Source organism: Gopherus evgoodei, chromosome 3 (assembly GCF_007399415.2).
Source record: "Gopherus evgoodei ecotype Sinaloan lineage chromosome 3, rGopEvg1_v1.p, whole genome shotgun sequence".
NCBI lineage: Eukaryota > Metazoa > Chordata > Testudines > Testudinidae > Gopherus > Gopherus evgoodei.
In genome coordinates this window covers 9,882,163-9,902,020 of record NC_044324.1, presented here as the reverse complement: position 1 = coordinate 9,902,020, position 19,858 = coordinate 9,882,163, and the positions used below count along the sequence as shown (strand labels likewise).

Genomic DNA, 19,858 nt, shown 5'->3' with positions numbered 1-19,858 from the left:
CCCCAGCACCACCTGCCACCAGAGCCCACCCCACCCTACCCCTGGGTACCCCTGACAACCCCCTCCTCCAGGGCCCTGCAGCACCCCACTGCCCCCCTCCTCCAGGGCCCCCCAGCACCCCTGGCCTCCCACCTCCAGCAACCACCAGCACCCACAGCCCACCTTGCCCCCAGGGAACACCCCCAGTGACCTCCAGCACCACCCCAGAGCCAGCCCCACTGCCACCCCTGGCAGCCTCCTCCCAGGAGCCTTCCCCACAGACCGCCAGGCAACCCCCTGCCCCCAGGGACCCCCTCAGCACACCTCCCGCCAGAGCCCAGCCCACCCGACCCTTGGGAAACCCCTTGCAACTCCCTCCTCCAGGGACCACCCAGCAACCCCTGCCCCCATCTGCCAGGGCCCCTCTGCCCCCCTCCTCCAGGAACCCCCCCAGTGCCCTCCTGCCCCCATCTGCCAAGGCCCCCCAGCACCCCCTGCTAGCCATTCCCTGGGGCACCACCCAGTGACACCCCGGCAGCCTTTGCCCATGCAGCCTGTTAGTTTTTAGCACATGGCCTGTGGTTGCACCTCATGGCTCCTCTGGGCTCGGGCCCACGGATTCAATGAGCTCAACACTGGCCAGCTGGACGCGCGGCCCTGCCCCAAGGAGCCCAGAGACAGGACTTACGTGTGCCTGAAACTGTCACCTCTCCCTAACCCCCTCCTGCCTGCCACTGCCCCCTACAGGACACCCCCTGCCAGCACCACCCTGGGGCAACCCCCCTACAGGACCCTCCACCAGTGCCCCTCCTGGGGTAACCTGCTGCCTGTTAATTTCATTTGGTGGCCCCTAGTTCTCGGGTTATGGGAAGGAATAAATAGCCAGGCATGATTTTATAGGCCTCTGTCATGAACTTGGGGAAAACATGTTGGCTACGGGATCGAGCATCAGCTCCTGGTTGCCAGCCCCAGCTCCTGGGCCCTACACCTGAGAGCTGTTCAGAGAGTGGCCACCTCTCCTGGGGCCAGCAGCACAGCCCCCTCCCCGTGTCGCCTGCCCCCTCCCCATGTGTCCTGTCCTGTCTGCCTGTCCACTCGCTGGCCCAGCTCTGGCTTTCCTCCCCCCCGGCTACTGGGCGTGGGGCGTAGTCGGCCATCGCAGGCTGCAGGGCTGGAGCCCGTGGCCAGCAGGAGGCAGGTTGAGGCAGGGCCGTGGCCAGCGTGGCGCTGGGCGAGTTTGCGGCTCTCGGCCGGGCCTGGGTTTGTCCTGCACCGAGGCTGCGGGCAAGTCCCCAGCAGAGCCAGACACCACGTTCCCCCGTCGCTGGGCTCTGCTCGGCCCGGGCAGCTATGGCTTGTGTGTGCGAGGAGACGGGGTCGGCCTGTAACCCCAGCCCCAGCCAGGCTCCTGCCCAGCTCGGCTGCCACCTTCTCTGTGCCCCAAGAGTGGGCATGAGCGGCTCCCAGGCTATCCGGGGCCTTGTACAGCTGCCCCCAGCCCAGGGCAGGGCCAGGGGGCATTGAAAGCCTCACTTCAGACAGTGCAAAGCCTGTCACTGGGGCCCGCCTGCTGTTCGTTAATCAGAGGTCGTTAGGGACGGGGTACCTGGATAGCTCTGGGCCTTGTTCCCCCAGGTCAAGGCTGGACAGGGGCTGGGTCATGTTAGCACTTTGGGCCCCTTTATTCCACCTCAATTAATACAACAACCCCCCTATTCATAGGACACCCCTCAGACCCACCCCCCGCCAGCCCTCCTCCACACAGGATGTCCTCTAGGCCCCTCTGCCAGCACCCCTTCCTCCCATGACATGCCCTGGGCTTCCCGCCAGCACCCACTCCTCACATGACAGCCCCTGGGGTCCCTGCCAGCACCCCCTCCTCACAGGACATCCCCTAGGGCCCCCCCCAGGACCTCCTCATCACAGGACATCCCCCTGGACCTCCTCCTCACATGACAGCCCCTAGGGCCCCCCCCAGCACCCCCTCCTCACAGGACATCCCCTAGGGCTCCCCTAGGACTCTCTCCTCACAGGACATCCCCTGGGCTCCCTGCCAGCACCCCCTCCTCACAGGACATCCCCTAGGGCCCCCCCAGGACTTCCTCATCACAGGACATCCCCTGGGACCCCCTCCTCACAGGACATCCCCTAGGGCACCCCCTGGACCTCCTCCTCACAGGACATCCCCTGGGACCCCCTCCTCACAGGACATCCCCTAGGGCCCCCCCAGGACCCCCTCCTCAGAGGACATCCCCTGGGACCCCCTCCTCACAGGACATCCCCTAGGGTGCCCCCAGGACCCTCTCCTCACAGGACATCCCCTAGGGCTCCCCTAGGACCATCTCCTCACATGACATCCCCTGGGCTCCCTGCCAGCACCCCCTCCTCACAGGACATCCCCTAGGGCCCCCCCAGGACCCCCTCCTCACAGGATATTCCCTGGGACCCCCTCCTCCCAGGACATCCCCTAGGGTCCCCCCAGGACACCCTCCTCACAGGATATTCCCTGGGACCCCCTCCTCACAGGACATCCCTTAGGGCACCCCTAGGACCCTCTCCTCACAGGACATCCCCTGGGACTCATAGACTCTAGGACTGGAAGGGACCTCGAGAGGTCATCGAGTCCAGTCCCCTGCCCTCATGGCAGGACCAAATACTGTCTAGACCATCCATAACAGACATTTATCTAACCTACTCTTAAATATCTCCAGAGATGGAGATTCCACAACTTCCCTAGGCAATCTATTCCAGTGTTTAACTACCCTGACAGTTAGGAACTTTTTCCTAATGTCCAACCTAAATCTCCCTTGCTGCAGTTTAAGCCCATTGCTTCTTGTTCTATCATTGGAGGCTAAGGTGAACAAGTTTTCTCCCTCCTCCTGATGACACCCTTTTAGATACCTGAAAACTGCTGAAACATGTCCCCTCTCAGTCTTCTCTTTTCCAAACTAAACAAACCCAATTCCTTCAGCCTTCCTTCATAGGTCATGTTCTCAAGACCTTTAATCATTCTCAGTTGCTCTTCTCCTGGACCCTCTCCAGTTTCTCCACATCTTTCTTGAAATGCGGTGCCCAGAACTGGACACAATACTCCAGTTGAGGCCTAACCAGCGCAGAGTAAAGCAGGAAGAATGACTTCTCGTGTCTTGTTTACAACACACCTGTTAATGCATCCCAGAATCACGTTTGCTTTTTTTGCAACAGTATCACACTGTTGACTCATATTAAGCTTGTGGTCTACTATGACCCCTAGATCTCTTTCTGCCATACTCCTTCCTAGACAGTCTCTTCCCATTCTTTATGTGTGAAACTGATTGTTCCTTCCTAGGTGGAGCACTTTGCATTTATCTTTATTGAACTTCATCCTGTTTACCTCAGACCATTTCTCCAACTTGTCCAGATCATTTTGAATTTTGACCCTGTCCTCCAAAGCAGTTGCAATCCCTCCTCAGTTTGGTATCGTCCAGCAAACTTAATAAGCGTACTTTCTATGCCAACATCTAAATCAGTTGATGAAGATATTGAACAGAGCCGGTCCCAAAACAGACCCCTGCGGAACCCCACTTGTTATACCTTTCCAGCAGGATTGGGAGCCATTAACAACTACTCTCTGAGTACGGTTATCCAGCCAGTTATGCACCCACCTTATAGTAGCCCCATCTAAATTGTACTTTGCCTAGTTTATCTATAAGAATATCATGCGAGACCGTATCAAATGCCTTACTAAAGTCTAGGTATATCACATCCACTGCTTCTCCCTTATCCACAAGGCTCGTTATCCTATTGTGGCGAAGTACCTGTCTCTCCTCTCCTAGCTCAGTCCTCCTCAGCCTTGCAGACACAGGCTTGGGCAAAGCAAAAGCCCTTCACAGTCACGCAGGGTCTGGCTGATCCCTTCTCAGTCAGGCCCTTGTTCTGTTTTCCTCTCCTTCTGGGGAGAGTGCAACCTGCCTTGCCAGAAAAGTGTTTAGAGTTCAGCTGCCTCTACTCGCTGGCAGCTACTCTACTTCTCTTCTCCCCCCGTGCTTCCCTGCCAGGGAGGGTTTAAAAAGGTCTCCAGCCATTGGGGCCAGCTGAAACTAATTACCTCTCTGGTAACCCCTGTTCCAGCTGAACCTTATTCCTCCATGGTTAAGCCTTCTGGGACTAATTACTACCCCACGCTTGGTAGCTAAGTGTCCTGAGTTTGCCACAAACCCCCCCCCCCCCCCCGCAACACTATGGGGTTGGGCTACTTGGGTCGGAAAGCAGTGCACCCTCGACAGGCCATCCGCATTGCCATGTTGGGCTCCCGACCTGTGTCGTACCATGAAGTGGAAGGGTTGAAGTGATAGGAACCATCTCGTTACTCTCGCATTTTTGTCCTTGTTTTGGTGCATCCACTGCAACGGGACATGGTCCGTGACCACGGTAAACCTCCGTCCCAGTAGATAGTAGCGGAGGCTTTCAACGGCCCATTTTACCACCAAGCATTCCTTTTCCACTATGGCATACTTCCGTTCCCTAGGCAGGAGCTTTCTACTGAGGAAGAGGACGGGGTGTTCGTCATCTCCGACCATTTGTGAGAGCACCGCCCCCAGCCCTACTTCAGAGGCATCTGTTTGCAGGATAAACTCCTCCCTCCAGTCTGGGGCTATCAGCACGGGGTCTGTGCAGAGGGCCGTTCGCAGATCTGCAAAAGCGGCTTCGGCCTCAGCAGACCATTTTACTATATCTGGGCCCCGAGCCTTGGTCAGGTCCGTGAGTGGGCATGCCCTGGTGGCGAAGTGGGGAATGAAACGTCTATAGTACCCCATGAGTCCCAGGAATGCTCGGACCTGTTTTTTCCGGAGTGGTCAGGGCCACTTCTGTATGGCGTCTAGCTTGTTGAGTTGGGGCCTCACCACGCCCCTCCCCACAATATATCCAAGGTATTTGGCCTCAGCTAATCCGATTGAACATTTGGAGGGATTCGCCATCAGTCCAGCCTTTCTCAGGGTATCCAGGACTGCCTCTACCTTTCTTAGGTGCGTCTCCCAGTCGGGGCTATATATGATGACGTCATCAAGATAGGCAGCAGCGTACTCCCGATGGGACCGTAACAGTTTGTCCATCAGCCACTGGAAGGTAGCGGGGGCCCCATGCAATCCAAAAGGAAGAACAGTATACTGATATAGTCCTTCTGGGGTTGCAAAGGCCGTATTCTCCTTATTGGCTTTAGCCAGAGGGATCTGCCAATAGCCCTTAGTAAGATCAAGGGTAGACATGAAACGGGCTTTTCCCAGTTTGTCAATCAGCTCGTCTATCCTGGGTAAAGGGTAGGCGTCAAATCGGGACACCTCGTTTAGCTTGCGGAAGTCATTGCAGAACCTCATACTGCCGTCTGGCTTAGGCACTAAAACCACGGGACTAGTCCCGTGGTTTTGACTATGAGACTCTTCAATGACTCCTAAGGCCAGCATCTTCCTGACCTCTTTCGTAATCTCTTCTCTCTTGGCCTCCGGGATCCGGTATGGCTTAACGTGCACCTTCACTCCAGGTTCTGTGAAGATGTGATGGTGAACCTCAGTAGTCCTGCCTGGCTTTTCTGAGAACACATCTTGGTTGCGTTTGATCAGGCTGACCACTTCGGATCGTTGTTCCGGGGTCAGCTCTGGAGATATTCCTACCAGGTTGGGCTGATCGCCTTTAGGGGATGGTGCTCCCAGCGCAGCTACCAGAGCTTCTCTATCCCGCCAAAGTTTCAGCAGATTTATATGGTAGATCTGCTCCTGCTTCTGGCGACCTGGCTGCCGGACCTTATAGTCAACTTCTCCTACAGCTTCGATTACCTCATAGGGCCCCTGCCATCTGGCCAGGAGCTTGCTCTCCGCTGTGGGTATGAGCACCATCACCCGGTCCCCCACCTGGAACTTCCGGGACCGTGTTTGACGATTGTAGTACATCCGTTGCGTCCCTTGGGCCTTCTCCATGTGTTCGCGCACAAGAGGGGTGACTCGGGCTATTCGGTCTTTCATTTGCAGCACATGTTCCACAATGTTTCTCCCTGGGTTCAGCTGCTCTTCCCAGTCTTCTTTAGCCAGGTCCAGTATGCCCCTGGGGTGTTGACCATATAACAGCTCGAAGGGAGAGAATCCAGTGGAAGCCTGAGGAACTTCCCGTACAGCAAACAGTACATAAGGTAGCAGGGCATCCCAGTCTTTTCCGTCGCGGCTAATCACCTTCCGTAACAGGCTCTTCAACGTCCTATTAAAACGTTCAACGAGGCCATCGGTCTGGGGGTGGTAGACCGACGTTCTGAGGGTCCGTATGTGGAGCATGGTACACAAGTCCGTCATCAGTTTAGAAACAAAAGGGGTCCCTTGGTCCGTCAGGATCTCCTTAGGTATCCCTACTCTGGAGAATATCTGGACTAACTCTTTGGCTATGGTCTTGGACATGGCATTCCGTAGGGGGATGGCCTCGGGGGATCGGGTAGCGTAATCTAGTACTACCAGGATGTATTATGGCCCCGGGCCGACTTCTCCAATGGCCCCACTATGTCCATAGCTATTCGTTCGAATGGAACCTCAATAATTGGCAGAGGTACCAGAGGGGCCCTTAAGTATGGTCTGGGCCCATGTATTTGGCACTCTGGACAGGAGGAACAATATTGCCGGATGGCCGCATAAATACCAGGCTAAAAAAACCTCTGTAGGATCCGATCGAGGGTCTTATCCATCCCTAGGTGGGCCCCAAATAGATGACTGTGGGCCAGATCCATTACCGCTTTTTGATGCTTCCGGGGGACCAAGAGCTGTTCGATAACTTGCTCTTGGATGCGGACTACTCTATACAGAAAATCTTTTTTAATCATATAATATGGCCCTGGGCCCTTAGTTCTCCCCTCCACTGGGACCCCATTTACCTCGACTACTTCCTTAAAAATGTTGTGGTATATGGGATCATTGGCCTGATCCTGACCAAAAGTCCCGCGCACGGTCCCTATTGGCCCTATTTTGGGGGGGTCTACCTCCGTCTCCCCCTCAGGGACAGAGCCTGGGGAACCCGGTCCAACAATTGGGTTGTAGTTGGCCGACCCCGTCCCACTGTCAGTTGAGTTCCTTCTTTCTCCTGCTAGTGTAGGCATCAGGTACCGTGTCAGGATCCTCGTCCCCCTCCTTTTATCCGCCCTCCATTCCCTCCGAGTCTTCCTGGACTTCCCCGGTGGGGATGAACACATCCTGGCTAAACTCGTGGAAGGTGGGGAGAGGGTCCCCAATCTGGGCCACCCTTTGGATCCCAGAGTCCTTCTTTCCTTCTCCCTCGTCCCCGGGGAGTAGGCCATCAAACCCCGGGAAGTCTCGTCCGATAAGGACAGGGTAAGGGAGTTTCGGGACGACTCCCACTGTCAACTCAGCGGGGTTCCCTAGAACTTCTATGCGTACGGGGACGGTCGGGTAATAGCTGATATCCCCATGTACACAGGATATTCCCGAGCGCTTGGCCTGGGATAGTTGGCCTGGCCTGACCAGCTTCCCTGAGACCAGTGTGACTGCACTCCCCGAGTCTATTAAAGCTGTGGTCTCTATACCATTCAGCTTAACGGGCCTAGTGTACCTATGGGGGACCATCGCAACCCCAACTAGACTTATTAGCTCACATGGTCCCCCTATATCTCCCAGTTCACACTGCATAGGCTCTCCTAGATTAGGGCATTGGGCAGCAATATGCCCTAATTCACCACAGGCATAACAGCGGTACCCCTCTCGGGGCAGCCCCCTATTTTTCGGGCTGCTGGGATTTATCCCCTGAGCCTTTCTTCCCCAGTCCTCCCGTCTCTCCGGGACTGCTGGCGGCTCTTCCGCCTCCTGCCTCCCCTCCATTTTCCAGCCTGGAGCTGGGGCAAACCGGGGCCTCGGTGCAGAGGCTGGTCTCCGATACTGGTGCCTTCCTCCCTCGGGGGTCGGAGAAAGTCCTTGGGCTGCCAAATGCCTCTCCACGAGAGCAACTAGATCGTCATAAGAGGAGGGATCATTTTGGCAGACCCACCCCCGTATGTCCGGCGGCAAACCTCTCATGTACCTGTCCAATACCAGGGTTTCTGCCACCTTCTCTGGCCCACGGGCCTCGGGGCGGAGCCACTTCTGAGCAAGGTGTATCAAATCAAATAGCTGGGACCTCGTTGGTTTGTCCTCCTGGTACTTCCACTCGTGGAAGTGCTGGGCCCTTATGGCTGGCGTCACGCCTGCCCTCGCCAGGATTTCCGCCTTCAGCCGAGGGTAATCCATAGCTGCTTCTGCAGTCATGTCGAAGTAGGCTTTCTGGGCATCCCCACACAGGAATGGAGCCAGCAGACCTGCCCACTGGTCTTGGGGCCAGGCCTCCCGCAGTGCCGTCCTCTCGAACGCGAGGAGATACGTCTCTATATCATCATCCGTTGACATCTTCTGTAAGTAGTTGCTTGCCCGTAGTGGCCGGGTCCCCTGGGCCACATGCGTCATCGTAGTCAGGGCCTTCAACTGGTTCACTACCTCAGTCAGGGTGGCTCGATCTTGGGCCGCCTAGCTCATCAGCAGCTGGTTGGTCTCCTGTTGCACCCGCACGGACTCTCGCTGGGCCGCCACCTGTACTCGGGTAGCCTCCTGCTGAGCGGCGGTGGCCTGCATCAACGCCTTCAGCACATCCTCCATTTTTCCCCCCCTTGCCCTGTGATGGCTTGCCACCGAGCCACACTCACTGGTACATCCCACCCCTGACACCACGTGTGGCAAAGTACCTGTCTCTCCTCCCCTAGCTCAGTCCTCCTCAGCCTTGCAGACACAGGCTTGGGCAAAGCAAAAGCCCTTCACAGTCGCGCAGGGTCTGGCTGATCCCTTCTCAGTCAGGCCCTTGTTCTGTTTTCCTCTCCTTCTGGGGAGAGTGCAACCTGCCTTGCCAGAAAAGTGTTTAGAGTTCAGCTGCCTCTACTCGCTGGCAGCTACTCTACTTCTCTTCTCCCCCCCTGCTTCCCTGCCAGGGAGGGTTTAAAAAGGTCTCCAGCCATTGGGGCCAGCTGAAACTAATTACCTCCCTGGTAACCCCTGTTCCAGCTGAACCTTATTCCTCCAGGGTTAAGCCTTCTGGGACTAATTACTACCCCACGCTTGGTAGCTAAGTGTCCTGAGTTTGCCACACTATCAAAGAACGCTATCAAATTAGTTTGACACGATTTGTTCTTTACAAATCCATGCTGGCTATTCCCTATCACCTTACCACCTTCCAAGTGTTTGCAGATGATTTCTTTAATTACCTGCTCCATTATCTTCCCTGGCACAGAAGTTAAACTAACTGGTCTGTAGTTTCCTGGGTTGTTTTTATTCCTCTTTTTATAGATGGGCACTATATTTGCCCCCTTCCAGTCTTCTGGAACCTCCCAGGACATCCCCTATGGGGTCCCCCCGCCATCCTCCAGAAGGCCTTACCCCTGCAGTGACGTGCACCAGCAGGAGCCCAGTGTTGCCCGCAGAGGACGCTTGCCCTGGCCCTGGCTTTGCCCAGACAGGCCTGTGCAGACCTGGGCGCAAAGCGCTGGGAACTGCCACCGGTCCCAGCCCAGCCCTAGGAGCCCCAGGAGACGCCTGGCTGCAGGGCAGGTGCCTTCGATCCAGTGCTCCCTCTGTCCCCCGACCCCCATCACTGCCATTGTCAGCAGCTCTGCCCCCATGGGCCCCTTCTCACAGTCCCGGCTGGGCTCTTCTCAGCCGCAGCCAAGGATCCAGGACACTGCTCCCCCCCTTGTGCCCTGGATTCATTTGTTGGTGCCCAGCGGAGCCGCTCGGCCACTGGACCCCTCCTCCAGCTGCTCCTTCCTCCTCCTCCTGCACCTCCAGGTGCCCTGGACCACATGGAGCTCTGGGGTGCTTGGCTCCATCATGGCCTCGCCCCCCCTTGGGCACCCAGCTCCGCCGGTGGCCCGTCTCCATCTGCCTCAAGGCCTGGGGGCTCCAGACCCCTTCCCTGGGGCTGTGCTGGGGTGAAAGTTTGCCCGTCTCATGCTCCCAGGGTTGGTTTTCCCCAGCTCTGTGCTCGAGCAGAACAGGGGACACCAGGCCCCTCAGGAGGAGCAAGGCCCACGCTGAACTCCAGGGAGCACAGGAGGCAAGGAAGGGGCACAGTGGGGAGTCCCCGGGGGGAGGACATTGCACCTCAAGATGGGGCTGGTCTCAGGTGGGTCCTGTCTTGTGTGCAGGGGACTGTGACCACTCGTTGCCCAGCAGGAGGGTCAGTGGCGAACAGACGTGGCTGCGGGTGGCCCTGGAGCATGCAGCCTGGCTCCATCATCCTCACTGCTTAGCTCCAGGCAGGCACTGAGAGGGAGAGGGGCTGAGCTGGGCGTGCGCAGCATGGGAGCAGGAGGCCAGGGCGGGGCATGGAGTCCTAGGCTCCCACATGGCAGTGCCAAGCACTAGACCCTGAGCCCAGGCTCAGCATCCCACCTGCAGCTCCCATGAGGCAGGGCACTGGCATGGGACCTGCTTCTCCCCGGCACACCCAGGCACAGGCAGGGAGCGTGGCACTGGGCAGTGCCCTTGCCCTGGGGAGAGCCGAGCTGCCCAGCCCAGCCCAGCTCAGGCCCTGGGAGAACTGGAGGGAGGCTCCGGCTGGGACCGTTCGTTCTCCTCCCGTGCAAAGTGCCAAGGAGGGGGCGGCTGGGGAGCGTGGGATGCTCGCCCGGATACTGCTCTGAGTAGGAGCGAGCCTCGGCGTCTCTCCTTACACGTCCCAGGAGGCAGATAAGAACGAGCGCTGTGGGGTACTCCCAGCAGCTCCCCGCAGGCAGGGCACCAGGCACGCAGCACCTCCCAGTTAGCCCCAGGACCCTCCCGCCTTGACCAAGGGAGACATCCGGGCAGCGCAGCCTCCCAGACCTGCCGATGGGAGCAGACTGCCCAGGCTGGCCCAGGGACTAGCAGCACCGCTGTGCTGGGCATGGCTGAGAGCACCTTTGCAGGGGCGGAAGGGAAGCGAATGGCTGGCCAGGGGCTGGAGACGTGCAGCCCCAGGCCAGCCTCTGCCCCGGCTGGCGGGAAGATGAGAGGCAGCCCAGGCACACCAAGGCTTCCCCCGGGCTGGAGGAGAGCAAGCCAGCGAGAGATGAGCAGCAGCCAGGGAGCCAACAACGCGCCCAGCAACAGCCACAACACGATGGGGCCCCTCCCAGCTGCAGGCAGGGTAAGGACCAGAGGGAGTGTGCGAGCTGGGAGAAGCACCCAGCATGCCTAGCAGAGGGCGCTGTGGGGAGCGGGGCAGGACGCTGGTTGTGGGGGGCTCCCAGTTCCTGCAGCCCCAGCCCCTCCCAGCCGGAGGGACCGTGGGGCATCCAGAGAGGTCTCCGGGCCCCAGGAGGGACCATGCAACATCTAGAGGGTCTCCGGATCCCAGGAGGGACTGTGGGGCATCCAGAGAGGTCTCCAGGCCCCAGGAGTGACCATGGGGCATCAGGCAGGGTATCCAGACCCCAATAGGGACCATGGGGTGTCCAGAGGAGTGTCCAGACCCCAGGAGGGACTATGGGGCATCCAGAGGGGTCTCCAGGCCCCAGGAATGACCATGGGGCATCAGGCAGGATATCCGGACCCCAGAAGGGACTGTGGGCTGTCCAGAGGGGTGTCCTGACCCCAGGAGGGACCGTTGGGTGTCAAGAGGGGTATCTGGACCCCAGGAGGGACCGTGGAGCGTCCAGAGGGCTCTCCAGGCTCTGTGGGCAGACGTGGTCCCCGCACTCCTTGGGCTGGGGGCTGGGCAGGTAACGTCGGGGCTGTTTCGGCCGCGTCCGGGCTCAGCGCTGTCTCTCTCCCCAGGGTCATGCCAGCTGTGCTCTGCCCAGAGGGAGCACGGGGAAGCTGTGTCCCGAGAACGCAGCCCGGGAGCGCAGCCGCGTGCGGACCCTACGCCAGGCCTTCCTGGCGCTCCAGGCTGCGCTGCCCTCGGTCCCGCCGGACACCAAGCTCTCCAAGCTGGACGTGCTCGTCCTGGCCACCAGCTACATCGCCCACCTGACCCACACCTTGCACCAGGGCCAGCCGCCCCCCGAGGCAGCCCCACTGGCGAGGGCACCCAGCTTGCTGCACCCCATGAAGGTAACAGGCCGGGCTGCCCAGCATGCCCTGGGCTGCCCAGGGTCCCTGGCTCGCCCCAGCACAGGGCCGTGCCTGCTGTGTCCCTTGGAAGGGTGGTGGACCCAGGGCACGGCCTTGGTTTGAGTGGTACCATGAGGCCGAGGGGGGCAGGCAGCTCCGGCTCTGCTCACGACAGAGCTGTCCCATCCCCCAGGTCCCGTGGGGACGTCCCCCGCCCAGAGATGCACCAGGGAGCTGCAGGAAAAGCCCTTTCTGGGCGCAACTCTGCAGGAGGCAGTAGGGTATTTGTGGCTGGAGGGGTGGTGGGAGCTGGTATGAGGGAAGTGCCCGGGGGAGGAGGGTCTGGCCAGGGCCTGTGAGGCAATTGGGGGCACGAATGACCCCCTCCTCCTGGATATGCGGAGCCAGGAGGCCCCATGGATTTGGCCAGGAGTAGTTGCCCTCCCCCACCCCTGCTTGTCTGTCTCTCTCCTGGGGCTTCCAGGCAGCCGCAGCCCCTGGCTCTGCCTCCAGCCAGGCGCGTGGCCCCAGTGCTGAGCCCCCTCCCCCCCCATGTCTTGCAGAAATGGCCCATGCGGTCCCGTCTCTACGCTGGAGCCTGGGGCGCGGAGGTTGCTGACATGCCTGCAGCTGCCCCCGCAGTCCCCAGCAGCAGGATGAGGAGGGGCTGTGAGGGGGGCAGCCCGGAGGCTGGTGGGGCAGCCCTGTGACACCTCCCAGCCTGCAGCCCAGTGCTCCGGGGCGGCCCCCTGCATGGAGCCAAGCCCTGGACTGGCCCAGCCAGCTGCCTGCGCCCCACGGGACTGGCCTCGTCTCTGATCTCCCAGACCGCTGGCACCGGCAGCCATGTGCACCGGGCCTGGCTGCCCCGGCTGGCACCGCCTTCTCCCACTGGCTCCAGCTCTCCTAGGGGTCTCTGCTGTCCCCGTGAAAGCCCTGCTAGTGCCACACTGCAGCATCCCATTGCCCGGCCTGGCCAGCGAGGGACCGCAGGAGATGGACTGATCCCCTCCCTGCAGGGCGAAGCCAGGCTCCCAGGCCGAGAGGAAGAGAAGGGAAGAGATGAGGGAGGAGGAAGCCTGGCTGGGCACAGGCCAGAGACCAGGTGGGAGCTACATCACAGTGTGCCCTGCCCAGCCCTTGCTGTGGTCCCTGACCCCACGTTGTGCAATCTGGGTTTGACGGGCAGCGCAGTCCGGTCCTGGGCATCAGGACTCCTGGGTTCTGTTCTTGCTGATGCAGTCGATAGCCTTGGCCGGGTCACCAGAGCGTATGGAGATGGGATCCGAGCCGGAAGCAACCTCGCCCACAGTCCTGGCTCTCATGGTGGCCAGTGCCAGGCGCTGCAGGGGGTCCCAGAACCCTGCAGTGGCAGCTGCAGCTAATCCGCCCCATGAAGGCCTCCCCCGGTCTCTGAGCAGGAGCTGCTCGAGGCCTGAAGCTGGGCTTTAATTCGCTGCCCTGAAGTGCCCTTAAGGCAGAGTTCAGGCTGAGCACTGATCCTGCCATGTGCCCACCCCAGCCTCGGACCTGTCTCAGTGGCCTTGGGAGCCCGACCTTCGCCTGCAGTGCAGACGGGCGTCTGGGACACTCCCTGTGCCCGTGGCTTGGAGAGCACTGGGGGGTCCCCAACGCTGCCCAGCGCCACGTGGCGGTCTCAAGCCAGTGCCCCGGACACGGGGACCTTCGAGCCATTTGGCTGTTATAGTGACTGCCTTATGGGGGAGCCCCTTGAGCACCCCCCCCGCGCCACTGACCCTCCTCCTGCCCGTGCACAGTGATTGCAGGGGGCCAAGCAGGATTGACATTTGAACCAGGGCAAAACAGAGCTACAGCCTTTCCGTGTCTGTACCTGTCCCATGCGGTCTGGGCACGGTCTGGGCTGCCACTGTTGGGCAACAGCCATCATTAAATGCTGCCTAGTGTCTCTCAGCCCCAGCAGAGCCCCATGAGTGCAGCAATTCTCCGGCCAAGCTGACTACATGGGGATTTCCCAGCACTCGGAAGAATCGGCTCTTAAACCGTCACCATAGTGCAGCACCCCTGCCTTCCAACCAGTGACTGTTACTTATACCGGGGCTGAGGAGCCACGGGCAGCCCCTCCTGGAACTTGCCAGATACTTGCCTCAACAACTTCCCGGGGCAGCGAGTTCTACAGGCTGATTACGCAGCATGGAACCAATCTTTCCTTGTATCTGCTCTGAATTTCCCCCTTTGAACGTCCTTGACGGTCCCTTCGGCTTGGCCTGTGGGGCCAGGAAAGCAGAATCTGCCTTCTCTGAGTGTCCTGGTTTTAGAGCCTTGTAGCACATCCCTTCTCTGTCCCCCTAGAAGGCAAAGAGCCCAGTTGTCTGTCTGTGCACAGCAGAGGTTTTCCAGCCTGTGTTGCCCTCTGCTGACCCCCCCGCTCTGCGCTCTCCTTGGCAGGGGCGGGCCCCACACTGCACACGAGGGCTCTGGATTATTCACCACCTCCTTCCTTGTGCAACCTAGGGCCTGGGCTCTGTGCCCCAGGAGCTCCCTGCCCCCAGGGGGCTGGGACAATGCACAGCTTGGGGGGGAGCTGGGCCAGGCAGCCGGCGCCTGGTGCCGCGGGTGGGAGGCTCTGGAGAGGCTGCCGGGCCGTGAGAGGAACCAGCGACCCAGCTCCATGGGAAAGAGGCCAGGGCCAAGGCCAGGGCTGTAAATCCGTCCGGCACCTGGACAGCATCCCGCTCACTAACGAGGCCTCCTTCTCCTCCGCTCAGCTGCTCTGCCGGGGAGGGGGGTCCTTCCCCGCACAGCTGGACCTGGCAGCCGGCCCTGCGGGCCCCTGGCTTTCAGCAAGGAGCCACAGGGAGCAGGGCCGTGGGGCCCCTCGCTGGAGATGGCTGGATGCAGCTGCCCCAGGCAGCCGGTCTCCCCTTCCCTGGGCTGGGCGAACGGATGGATGGGGAGACAGGGCCAAGGGGGGGGGGGCTCAATGCTGCAGGGTATTGGGGGGGGCAGGGATTGGAGCTTCAGCAGGGTTCTCAACGGGGGTCGTGAGCCCTCCCCTCCCGGCCAGGTGTGGGGCAGCGAGGTTTGGGTATTTGATGTCTAGGGGGGTTAGGTGCACTCAGAGCCTTCCTGTGTCAATACAAAACAGCTGAAAACCACCAGTCTGCAGCGTCGTGTCTCCCCGTGCACTGGGCTGGCCAGTCTGCAGCGTCGTGTCTCCCCGTGCACTGGGCTGGCCAGTCTGCAGCGTCGTGTCTCCCCGTGCACTGGGCTGGCCAGTCTGCAGCGTTGTGTCGCCCCGTGCGCTGGGCTGGCCAGTGTGCAGCGTCTGGGTCTGGAGAGCGGCCGCAGGGCAGGTGATGCCAGCGCCGAGTGTGAGACAGACAGCGCCTGGCTGCCCCCCGCCACGTGAGTCACACGTGTGAGGTGCCGTGCAACGTGCTCAGTCGAGTCGAGCTGGCTTACCTCGCTAGGTGCTGGGCGTGGCTGTTGCCGGAGGGGCAGGGGTTCCTGCTGGGGCTGGGGTTTTTTGCAGCTCAAAGGTGGTAACCCTACCTGCCCCCCTCGCACAGCTGTGCCCATGTGCTGCCCCAGGGTGGGGGGTGTTCCCTGGCTCATCCCCAGCCACGGGCACCCCCGGCTCCTGTCCTGCAAGGGCTCTGCTCCCCACTGCACACGTGAGCCCCTGAATGGAACCCCAGCAAGCCCCATACAGGGTGGGGGGGAGAACAGCTGGAGGTGGGGGAAGGAGGCCTCTTCCTGCCCAACAGATAAAAGCCCCCAGTATATTTGCAGCCTGGCTGTTCCAGAGCAGTGAAGCGGGGCTGGAGCACGGCTGGGGTCCCTGTTGCTGGGGGGAACAGAACGGCTCCAAGGCAAGGCAGAGAGAGAAAGGCTGGGCGGAGCGGGGGGGAATGCCCAGCTGCCCCTCAGAGGGGGCCTGGCACCAGCTGGGGCAGCCGCTGGATTTAGGGGAGCCCCCGCCCCACAGGGAGAGCCTGAGGAGTGCTCGGCATGGGCCTGCTAGAAGGGGGGGGTCTTGCAGGCTGGGGGTGCGGGGTTGGCTTGGCCCTGTTGTGCTGGCTCTGCACACATGGGGGGGGTGCTGACATCGACCCACAGCAGAGCTGGGGGGGCAAATTCCCATTGTGTGCCTTGCACAGCAGGCGGGGCAGGGCAGAGCCTGGCACTCACCCCACCCCAGGGCAGCACCAGAAGCAGGCGCGGCCCTTCCACGTCACAGACTCACTGGGCTGGAGGGACCTCGAGAGCCCCCGAGTCCCCTGCACTCAGCACTGGACTAAGGATTAGCTCAGGGGATCTCACCACAAATGTTTTGGTGGCCTCAGAGTGCGGCCACCAACCCTTGCTGCTGCTGCTGCTCTGACAATTGTTCCTAAAGGAATGAACTTTTGGAGAAACAAACCAACGTGCAGCCACTTGTCCAAATCCCGGTCATTGCTTTAGATGGGGCTTTTGTGCTGACTCGGTAATAAAAACAGCGTACAAGTGGCTCTGCTCTTTACTGGAGCTAAACAGAAGAGACACAAATAAGGTGCTTCGCACACGCTTGTCTTTTTTTTTGGTTTAGATTTGCTGGCTAGTAACCCTGCTGCTGTGGAAAGTGATACTTGTGCTGTATGTTAATAGCACCTTGCACAGCCCCCCAGCTAGCTACTAAGTCTGCTGTGAAAAGTGATAGTAACAAACATAGAAACCTCCCTTTCCCCAGCAGATTTGCTCAGCCCCAGTAAGCTGGGGACAAACGAAGCCCACAATGGGGAGGCAGGTAGGGAGGCCGATGGGGAGGTAGTGAGACTGGGGGATGCAGCCCGATGCCCCATGCCGAGGTGATGAAGCACGATGCCCTGTGCTTGTGGGGGGGGGGTCTGACCCCAACTCCAGGAAGGTGAGGGACTCAGTGGCAGCCTGCTCCTCCAGTGTTTGTCAGGGTCCAACCCCTACTGCAGGCTCTTGGGGAGGGGACACTTCTCCCCCCCCCATCACCACCCAGGAGGCTGTGACCACAAGAAAAGCCCCTGGTGGCCTTACATAGCCATGGTGGCAACATTTGAGAAACTAGCCCATCCCTGACAGGTGTTTCTCCAACTTGTTCTTAAAAATCTCCAATGACGGAGATTTCACAGCCTCCCTTGGCAATTTATTCCAGTGTTTAACCACTGACAGTTGGAATTTTTTGTCCAGCCTCCCTTGCTGCAATTTAAGCCCATTGCTTCTTGTCCTGTCCTCAGAGGCTAAGAACAATTCTTCTCCCTCCTCCTTGTAATAGACTTTTTATGTATTTGAAAATTGTGATCATGTCCCCTCTCAGTCTTCTCTTCTCCAGACTAAACAAACCCCATTTTTTCAATCTTCCCTCACAGGTAACGTTTTCTAGTCCTTTAATCATTTTTAAAAGCAGCTAAAAGGCCTGTGGCACCTTATAGACTAACAGACGTATGGGAGCATGAGCTTTCGTGGGTGAATACCCACTTCATCAGATGCATAATCATTTTTGTTGCTCTTCTCTGGAGTCTCTTCAGTTTGTCCACATCTTTCCTGAAATGTGGCACCCAGAACTGGACACAATACTCCAGCTGAGGCCGTATCAGCGCGGGGTAGAGCAGAAGAATTACTGCTTGTGTCTTGCTTACAACACTCCCGCTGATACATCCCAGAATGATGTTCACTTTTTTTTTGCAAGTGTTACACTGCTGACTCATATTTAGCTTGTGATCCACTATGACCCCCAGATCCCTTTCCGCAGTATCCTTCCTAGGCAGTCATTGCCCAGCTTGTATGTGTGCAACTGATTGTTCCTTCCTGAGTGGAGCACTTTGCATTTGTCCTGATTGAATTTCATCCTATTTACTTCAGACCCTTTCTCCAGTTTGTCCAGATCCCAGCTTGGTATCGTCGGCAAACTTTGTAAGTGTGCTCTGTATGGCATTCTCTAAATCATTGATGAAGATATTGAACAGAACCAGACTCAGAACTGATCCCTGCAGGACCCCACTCATTATGTCCTTCCAGCCTGTGAACCACTGATACCTACTCTCTGGGAACGATTTTCCAACCAGTTTTGCATCCACCTTACAGTAGCTCCATCTAGGTTGCATTTCCCCAGTTTGTGTATGAGCAGGTCATGCGAGGCAGTATCAAAAGCCTTACTAAAGTCAAGGTGTACCACATCTACTGCTTCCCCCATCCACAAGGCTTGTTACCCTCTCAAGGAAGGGAGCTGGGGGTAGCTCAGTGGTTTGTGCATTGGCCTGCTAAACTCAGGGTTGTGAGTTCAATCCTTGAGGGTGCCACATAGGGATCTGGGGCAAAAATCTGTCTGGTGATTGGTCCTGCTTTGGGCAGGGGGTTGGACTAGGTATCTGCTGAGGTCCCTTCCAACCCTGGTATCCTGTATTCTAAAGCTCTCAGGTTGGTTTGACAAATCCATGCTGACTGTTACTTATTATCTTCTAGGTGTTTGCAAATCAATTGCTTAATTATTTGCTCCATTATCTTTCCAGGTACAGAAATTAAGCCGACTGCTCTGTAATTCCCTGGGTTGTCCTTATTTCCCTTTTCATAGATGGGCACTAGATTTGCCCTTTTCCAGTCTTCTGGAATCTCTCCCATCTTCCATGCCTTCTCAGAGATCATCACTAATGGCTCAGATATCTCCTCAGTCAGCGCCTTGAGTAGTCTGGGATGTATTTCATTAGGCTCTGGTGACTGGAAATCATCATAGGGCACTAGCAGCATTAAGGTCACAGCAGAGCAGAGGGAGGGAGCTCTCCCAGCGCTGTAAAAGCCCACCTGCACAAGGAGCACGGCTCCCAGCATGGGGCACTGGCTACACTGGCAGTGAAGCTCGCCATGCTCAGGGGGGGGTTTTATCACCCCTCGAGCGAGGAACTTGCAGCGCTGCAAAGTGCCAGTGTAGACAAGGCCAAACTTGTCTAAGTAATTTTTGACCTGTTCTTTCCCTATTTTAGCTTCTGATCCTACCTCATTTTCACAGGCAATCGCTATGTTAGACGTCCAGTCACCCCCAGCCTTCTGGGTGAAAACCGAAACAAAGACATCACTAACACCGCCATTTCCCCACGGTCTCTCATGGCTTTCCCCCCCTCGTTGAGTAACAGGCCTGCCCTGTCCTTGGGATTTGGAGAATGTTCCTTGTTCCCTTGTGGCTCGAGCTGGTTTAATCTCGTTTTCTGCCTGGGTGCTACCTGTTTATGTTGTTTTTCAGCAACATTTTCTAGCAGCCATTTAGGTCCCATCTTACCCCCCGAGCCCCGGGGCCTGGCTCATCCCCCTCGCAGCCCATACACCTAGGTGCTACCCAGGCTCATCAGCCGGTGATGGGCTCCCCCCACCCAGCACCCCTGCTCCCTGCCAGGCTGGGCTTGCCTAGCTCCAGGCATGCGAGCCGACAGCCTCTGCCCGTGCTGAGCAGCAGCAGTGGGCCCTGCTGCACAGGCCCGAGGGTGACCAGGCTGGCACTGACTGCAGAGCCGGAGGGGTCAGCCAGGGTCCCGCTTCTCAGAGTTGGGCCCAGCCCTGGCAGTCCCATGCCAGGAACATGCACTAGTGGCTGCAACTGCCTTCGTGGCCTGAAGGCTGGTGCGTGGGCAGCAATCCTGGCAGATGCCCAGGGCTCGGGGGTGCCCCAGGCCTGAGCTCCCACGCTGGGAGCCAGAACTGCCCCATCCTGCCCCTGCCAACACAGCCCCGATGGGTCTCGGGCTGGGGGAAGGGGTCCCTTTCCCTGCAGTCGAGTGGGGAGGGGGCTCCACAGAACAGGGCCCAGACGTGACACG

At 58.8% G+C, this 19,858-nt stretch overlaps 1 protein-coding gene across 1 annotated transcript; it reads left to right on the top strand.

Moving 5' to 3' along the window:
• Window positions 1-10,908: 10,908 nt before the first annotated feature.
• On the top strand, window positions 10,909-13,236 carry TCF23 (transcription factor 23). The gene is made up of 3 exons (XM_030558407.1): window positions 10,909-11,151; window positions 11,781-12,059; window positions 12,623-13,236. Exons 1-3 carry the CDS (start codon window positions 10,909-10,911, stop codon window positions 12,767-12,769), a joined length of 669 nt encoding a protein of 222 aa, XP_030414267.1. The 3' UTR covers window positions 12,770-13,236.
• Window positions 13,237-19,858: the final 6,622 nt, after the last annotated feature.